We start from the raw sequence: 7861 nt of genomic DNA on the forward strand, positions 1-7861 counted from the left end.
AACCAACATGGGGGATGATTCATGCTTAAATTAATATGTTTTCATAGTTTATTTGCTTGCTTGTTGTGATCTCAACTTATGCACATGTTATGTTTGATGAAATGCTAAGCCTATGAATCCTTGCATTTACAACCATCACTTACCTTTTCAATGAAACTTGTAAGACATAAACCAACTCGAGTCTCATTAGACCATGCAAATAGTTGAGTAGGGTGGATTAAGTCGACTTGTAGGTGTTGTACAATCTAATCGATTCGGCTCCGGGACCCAAACCTTCCTAGGATTGTAAGATATAAACAAACTCAATCCATCACAACAATAATTGCTTGCTTATAATTTGAGAATATGTTTGTATGATCAATTCCCATGAATCCCCTATGACCCCATGACACCCTAGTGTTTTTTATCAATTGTTTACATCTCATTTCAATCATCTTGCTTGTTTACTTTTATTGCTATTTAGTTTAGTGATCTTATTTCATCAACCCAAATTGTGACACCCCTAGACACCGCTACTTGCAATCGAAAATCCTACATTAATACCCGTCCTTTGGGATCCGACCTTTACTTACCTCTTTACTAATAGTAGAGTTGTTCGTGGAGATATAAATATTGTTTTGGTCTAGGTACTCCTAACGACAAGTAACCGAAAACAAAGCTCCTATTGAGCCCGACCAGTAGTATAGCTTATTGTTGTTATGATGTCACATGACACTATTGTGTGCCCCTTCCTTGTAGATTATAAAGTCGGCCTCTTTCGCATAATTTGCCTTTCGATCCGATCTTTTCAATTTGATTTAGTTGTTTTGGGGACTAAATTTTTCAAGTGCTTAAAAACAGTCAGCCCTTTTAAGGACTAAATCTTTCAAAATTAATCCTCCTGTTAAGACATGGACTGACTACCGAGCCAATTACAAGTTGCCAAATGGCAAGTTGTTGGCAGGGGAGTGGGAGTGCATAGCCCTACAAATAAGAACATTTTTTAGAAGTGATGGTTAATAATTGCATCCTTGTTGTGGGGATTATAGCGAGCAGCTGATGGACCATGGTTGTGGTCTAGTGGTTCACTGATTAAGGAGTCAGAGAAGTTCCCCTGGTCTGATATGAATAGCATTCCATTAGTGTTTACGCTGAGTTTCTGCATTCCTTTTTGTTCAATTATAAATCAAAGTACATAAAGCCAGTCTCAAGGCTTCACCTGGTTGGTTGGTGGTGTTTATGGCGTCATTAATTTTGCCCGGAAGCAGCTTGAGGATGGCCGCACACTTGCTGATTACAACATTCAGAAGGGTTTGTTCTTTCAATATCCTGCTTATTTCATGTATCATGTATATTATCGAGTTGAGATCATATATCGCATTTTTATGTCTCATTTCATGTCTGTGGTCCCACTCCTGCTTTTCGACCCACATGCTGAACTTTAAATTGTTAATTGTTTCCCGTAGAGTCGACTCTGCATCTTGTTCTAAGGCTATGTGGTGGAATAATTCAGCCCTCTCTGATGGCCTTGGCTAGGAAGTATAACCAAGACAAGAATGTCTAAAACACACATTCTCTCTGGAATGTCTATTGAGGTTTGTGTTATATATTAATATACCCTTGTAACTTAATTGTAGTTCTTTTGTGAGCCAATGAATAACCTTTTATCTATCTTTAATTTGTTAGGCTTGGCTATTGTTCCTTTACTCAAGGCTCACTTTAAGAGAGAATATCTTGAGAGTTAATGGTAGTGAAATATTTAATTCGTTATTAACGATATTTCTATTTAAGAATGATCTCTGAGTATCAAAAAATAAATTGCCTTTTCTCCCGCTGGTGCTTACTCTCAGTCTTGGTATTGGGGATGTAATCTGGGATATTGAGTTTCCGGAATGTTTTACCATTTCTTCGCTTGATTTTTCTATGTGTTAGTTTTAAGGATGTAACATGGAACCTGAATTTACAAATGTTTAACCATTGCTTTTGCTTGATTTTGTTATATGCTAGACTGCCTTGGTGTTTACACCTAATCCCATTGTTTCACATAGAGGCATGTATGTATTTAACAACCAATCTAACCTTAAAAATCGGACAGAGCGACATTAGTAACGAGGGCAACAGTGGTTTGTGTAAGTGTAAGTTTTCTCCCCTTATTTTTCTCTTAGATGGCCTTATTTAGGGTTCACTATTGTAAATGTTTCTGTAACATTGTTGTATGTAATCGTTGATCAAGTGTCGTTGAGACTTGAAAGGTCTTTTATCTACTATTTTATGTCACAGTGGCTAAAGATATAAGGAATCTACACAACTAATTCTAATAAGGTTATCCTTCTACCCATCTAATCCCGAGACTCTACTTACTCGTGGGTCCAGTTACAAAGAGAGACGAAGTATTTGTGTTTTTAATTGTAGCCATAAGCATAATGGTACTATGTTTTATTGTTACTCTTTTTATGGATTGTCAACTATTTTTTAAACTATCTAACCAAACTTATCATCTTATATTAATATCACTATTAATGATATTAAAGGATTTTATGTAGGATCGATCACAAGCGATTTACTCCCAAATTATTCGAGTTATCTCTGATGTTAAGTAAGGTGATAGTTAAATTTTGTTTTTGATTTATATTGATAGTTTGATACTCATCCTGTGAAATGTACACCATTTTGGTATTAGTTTGATTTTCTCAACCTTCGACATGTTCAATTAATTTACATTGCTGGTTAAACTGCCAGAAACTCTTAGACATTGAGATTGCTCAAAATTGGTGGGCTTTGATGAGTTAACGGTAAGTCAAGAACTAAACTCTCAATTTTTTCTTTGGTTAAAATTTTCAACTATCCATGTTTCTGATTAAGGACCTTAGTATCAAAATACGCGACATATAAGATCTCATGCTATGCCAACCGTGTTCAGTATCAGCTATTCGATATCTCGATATTACTGAAGATGGTTTTGAAACCTTTATCCTTACTAATTACTTAATCCCCTACATCTTTTTTATCTTATTCTCATTTGGCTTTGATGTGCTGAACCAGATGTGTGATTTGTTGATTATTTTTCATAGCTCTAGGTTTGTTATTGATTATGTTTCTTTGCTCCATAAAGTGTACCTAATATTTTCAAAGTAATATCCACGCGCTTTTATATTAATGAAGTTTTCTTGTATTCAACTATGGCGTATGTGAAGTACTTGCTTAGTTTCCCTTGATCATTGATGGGTATAATGTTAGTTTAGTACGTAACTAACGTTTGATAATACACTAATCAATCAAGTGGGAAAAACTGTGTTTCATGGGGTATTTTTTCTGAGCATCTAGTTCTCTCATGTGTTTATAACTAGTCTTAATTAATTGAGAACTGAAAAGAATGTGCCTTAGTTCAGAATGTTCAAAAATTAGCAAAAAAATCATTATGAAATCAATGTATAAGTAGATGGTACAATATAGATGCAATCATAGAAGGTTTTTTTCTTTATAGAAGGTTTGATGCTAAGTAGTTCACTTCTTCTTCCTTTTAATATTTATTGTGTTATTCATTCTTTTTTGGACAAGTTCTTTTCTTTGCACGGTCTTTTGTTGTACCTTGTTATTTGCTAATTCCATCTCCTCACAGGCTATGGTTGAGTTAAAGAAAAAGGTGATGACTTCAAAGACCTTTCAAATTTCTCACATCGAGGCTCTTCAAAATACTGTTCGTTTGCACAAAGCAAGCAGTGATACTACATTGGAAGAGATGTCGACTTTAGCTTTTAACGTTCCCCGGTCCATTGAAGAGGGGTGTGTGAACAAGGGTTTTATATTCTTCATCTTCATAATACATCACGTCTACACATTCATTTTTCAACCATGTCAATCAGCGATATGAATTTGGCTAGTAGATGTTTAAAGAACATTTAGTATAGATTAATTAGCTTATTACTAAGACATTTGTGAGATTTTATATACATAGGATTGTATTTGGAACGTTGTTGGGTTGAATGAAATGTGATGTTGCTTTACATGTAATGTATTGGTGGTTGGATGAATTTCGTGTTACGGTTTTTCAAGTTTTTGTATTCGAATTGCCAGTTTTACGCGGAGGTTTTGCCGAAAATTTGGTAGCAATTTTTTGTATATAAAAAAAAACAATAATTGCATCATTTGCATCAGTTATGATAACAAATGACGCAAATGGTTAAATAAATTGGTGCTAAAACAAATTATCAGTTGCATCAGTTTGTGGTATAACTGACGCAAAAAAAAAAAGAGCAAATGCGTTGGTTTTGGGAAGAACTGGCGCAAATAACAACTATTTGCGTCGGTTGTAACAGTCTATTGCGTCCATTCTATTATTACAACTTACGCAAATGACACCTTTTTGTGTCAGTTCTTATAATAAAACTGACGGAAATGTTAGACTTTTTGCGCCAGTTCCACAACTGACGCATAACAAATACGACCCCTCGATATACGTCAGTCCAAAACCGACGCAAAAGGCCCTCTACCACTGACGCAATAGGGGGTTTTTCCATTAGTGAATAGCCTCTACCCACTTAGACACATAGTCTACAACTACTAGAATATATCTGTTACCTTTACTAGATGGAAAAGGTCATTGGAAATCAATGCCCCAGACATCAAAAACTTCAACCTCTAGAATGCCATTTTGGGGCATCTCATGTCTCCTAAAAATATTTCCCGAGCGCTGGCAAGCATCACAAGCTGAAACAAACACTTTAGCATCTGCAAACAGAGTAGGCCAGAAAAAACCAGACTGAAGTACCTTGGTCACGGTTCGCGACGGACCGTGGTGACTGCCATAAGAGGAAGAATGACATCCCTCTAGAATTGCTCTGGTCTCCCACTGCGGAATACACCGTCTGTAAAGACTGTCAGCACACTCCTTAAATAAATAAGGATCATCCCAGAAATATCGCTTCGCATCATGAAGAAATCGCTTCCTCTGCTGATAAGACATGTTAAGTGGCAGCTCACCACCTACAACGTAGTTAGAAAAATCTGCATACCACGGATCAACACTTGTGTTAGTAGTAATCGCAAATAAAGTATCATCAGGAAAAGAATTATCAATAGGTAAAAGATCCTCTTCCTCCTGCTGCGGTAATCGCAACAGGTGATCGGCTACTACATTCTCGGCGCCCGTCTTGTCTTTGATTTGCAGATCAAATTCCTGGAGGAGAAGTATCCACCTTAACAATCGTGGCTCAGCTTCCTTCTTAGCAAGACGGTGTTTCAGCGCTGCATGGTCAATAAAAACAGTAACCTTCGAACCTATCAAATAAGATCGAAATTTCTCCAGCGCATAAACCACAACTAACAACTCCTTCTCAGTGGTATTATACTTCACTTGAGCCTCATCCAGAGTTCGACTCGCATAGTAAATTGCACTCAAAGCTTTGTCTTTCCGCTAGCCCAACACCGCTCCTAGTGCATAATCACGAGCATCACATATAATCTCAAATGGAAGCTCCCAGTCGGGAGGCTGGATAATCGGTGCTGAAATCAAGGACTGTTTCAACTTGTTAAAAGCAGAAAGATACTCATCAGTAAATACAAATGGGGCATCCTTTAGTAACAACTGTGTAAGTGGTTTAGCAATTTTTGAAAAGTCCTTGATGAACCGGTGATAAAAGCCAGCATGTCCAAGGAAACTCCTCACTCCTTTTACATTAACATGAGGAGGTAATTACTTAATCACTTGCACTTTTGCTTTATCGACCTCGATGCCCCTATCAGAAACTAAGTGCCCTAAAACAACTCCCTCGTTGACCATAAAGTGACACTTTTCCCAGTTAAGCACAAGATTAACCTTAATGCAGCGCTGCAACACTTTATCAAGGTTAGACAGACAATTATCAAAATTACTCCCATAGACGCTGAAATCGTCCATAAAGACCTCCATAATAGACTCTATATACTCAGAAAATATCCCCATCATGCACCTTTGAAAGGTAGATGGGGCATTGCACAAACCAAAAGGCATTCTACGATAAGCAAAAACACCTTGAGGGCAAGTAAAAGTAGTCTTTTCTTGATCATCCGGATGAATAGGGATCTGAAAGAACCCTGAGTACCCATCTAAATAACAGAAAAACTTATGAGAGGCTAACGTTTCTACCATCTGATCAATAAAAGGAAGGGGGAAATGATCCTTCTTTGTGACGGCATTCAGTTGTCTATAGTCTATACACATTCGCCAACCAGTCACAACTCTAGTAGGTATCAACTCATTTTTATCATTCTGAACCACGGTAGTTCCTCCTTTCTTAGGAACTACCTGAACTGGACTCACCCATTTAGAATGAGCAACAGAATAGATAATACCTGCAGCAAGTAGCTTCATAACCTCAGCCATCACAACATCCTGCATCTTCTGATTCAGCCTGCGCTGACCTTGTCTGCAAGGCTTGTGATCTTCCTCTAGCTCAATCCTGTGCAAATATCAGGGCTGATGCCCTGAATATCATCCAAAGAATAACCCATGGCTTTCCTGTTTTTCTTAAGAACAGCTAACAAAGCAGTTAGCTGGTTATCATTAAGGTTAGCACTAACGATGACTCGATACTGCTCAATATCATCTAAAAATGCATATTTAAGAGGAGAAGGAAGAGGCTTACGCTCAGGTACCTTTACCTCAATAGCGCAAGAAGTGTTTACCAACTGTTTTACCTTCTCTTCTTCAGCGTTGGTGAGTTCACGCTCATCTATTGCAGCTTCAAGCAGATCCAACACAGCGTCATTGTTCTCCCGGGTTATCTGCACACTCATCTAGCAACATCAAAGCTTCCAGTGGATCCCTTATCAAGGAATCCGACCAGACTTCATAAACAGACTCATCAATGATATCAACTGAATAGCAAGTATCATCTATCATTGGTCTAGCAAGTGTACCAGGCAAACTGAAAGTGATAGCGTCATACCCCACCGCAAGAGTCAAACGCCCTTGTTTGACATCTATAATAGACCCAGCTGTACACAAGAATGGTCTTCCCAATATAATCGGTGTCCGAGCATCCTCAGCTATGTCTAAGACAATAAAATCTACTGGAATAAAGAACTTACCTACCTTAACAGTCACGTCTTCTAGGATACATAAGGGTCGTCTAACCGATCTATCAGCCATGTGGAGGGTGATATTAGTCATTTTAAGGTGACCCATATTAAGTTTCTTGCAAACAGAGTAAGGCATGACACTGACACTGGCTCCTAGATCACAAAGAGCCTTTTCTATCACTTCATTTCCTATTGTACAGGTAATAGAAAAACTACCCGGATCTTTCAGTTTAGGTGGAGCCTTATTAAGAATTAAATTGCTAGACTTATTCATGAAGGCAACAGTCTCAAACTCACTAAGCTCTGTCGTACGCGTAAAAATATATTTCATAAATTTCGCATAAGTAGGTACCTGGGTAAATAGCTCGGTAAAAGGAACGGTCACCTGAAGGTTCTTGACCACCTCCACGAACTTACCAAACTGTCGCTTAACCTTAGCATCCTTCAGTCATCCTGGGTAGGGAATTCTGGTAACAATGAGCGGGTCTGCGACTTTCTCTTTACCTTTGTCTAAACTTGGCATCTCCGCAACAGAGGAAGATGACTCACCAGCGTGTTTAGACCTCAAAACAGTGTCTTCGCCATTTTGTGCGTTCGATCGAGTAACCTTACCACTTGATCGAGCACTTTGCTCCTGGGATCTGATCGATCGAGGGGCACAACCTGCTCGATTGAACTCGTCATTTTCAGGGGTGTTCGATTCGGCACTTTCAGAGGGAGAACTGCTTGATCGAGTACCCAAATCACTCAATCGAGCACTTTGACGAGGTTCAGCAGCGTCAACGTCAAATTGCTCTTCCAAAACAGTTTCCGGATTTCAATC

The 7861-nt window shown here is 38.3% G+C and overlaps 1 protein-coding gene and 1 long non-coding RNA gene across 2 annotated transcripts; one reads left to right on the forward strand and one right to left on the reverse strand.

The window, feature by feature from the left end:
- The first annotated feature begins 922 nt into the window (after positions 1–922).
- LOC141609138 (uncharacterized) lies at positions 923–3950 on the forward strand. Its single transcript, XR_012527240.1, has 3 exons — positions 923–1290; positions 1446–1574; positions 3599–3950. It is a non-coding gene; the product is annotated as an uncharacterized LOC141609138 (long non-coding RNA).
- A 626-nt stretch (positions 3951–4576) lies between these two features.
- On the reverse strand, positions 4577–7129 carry LOC141608094 (uncharacterized). Its single transcript, XM_074427447.1, has 3 exons — positions 6815–7129; positions 6613–6729; positions 4577–5077 (listed from the first exon to the last, which is right to left on the reverse strand). The coding sequence occupies exons 1-3, from the start codon at positions 7127–7129 to the stop codon at positions 4577–4579; spliced, it is 933 nt and encodes a 310-aa protein (XP_074283548.1).
- Between the last annotated feature and the right edge of the window lie 732 nt (positions 7130–7861).

The sequence above is a fragment of the Silene latifolia genome, chromosome 10 (genome assembly GCF_048544455.1).
Source record: "Silene latifolia isolate original U9 population chromosome 10, ASM4854445v1, whole genome shotgun sequence".
Lineage (NCBI taxonomy): Eukaryota > Viridiplantae > Streptophyta > Magnoliopsida > Caryophyllales > Caryophyllaceae > Silene > Silene latifolia.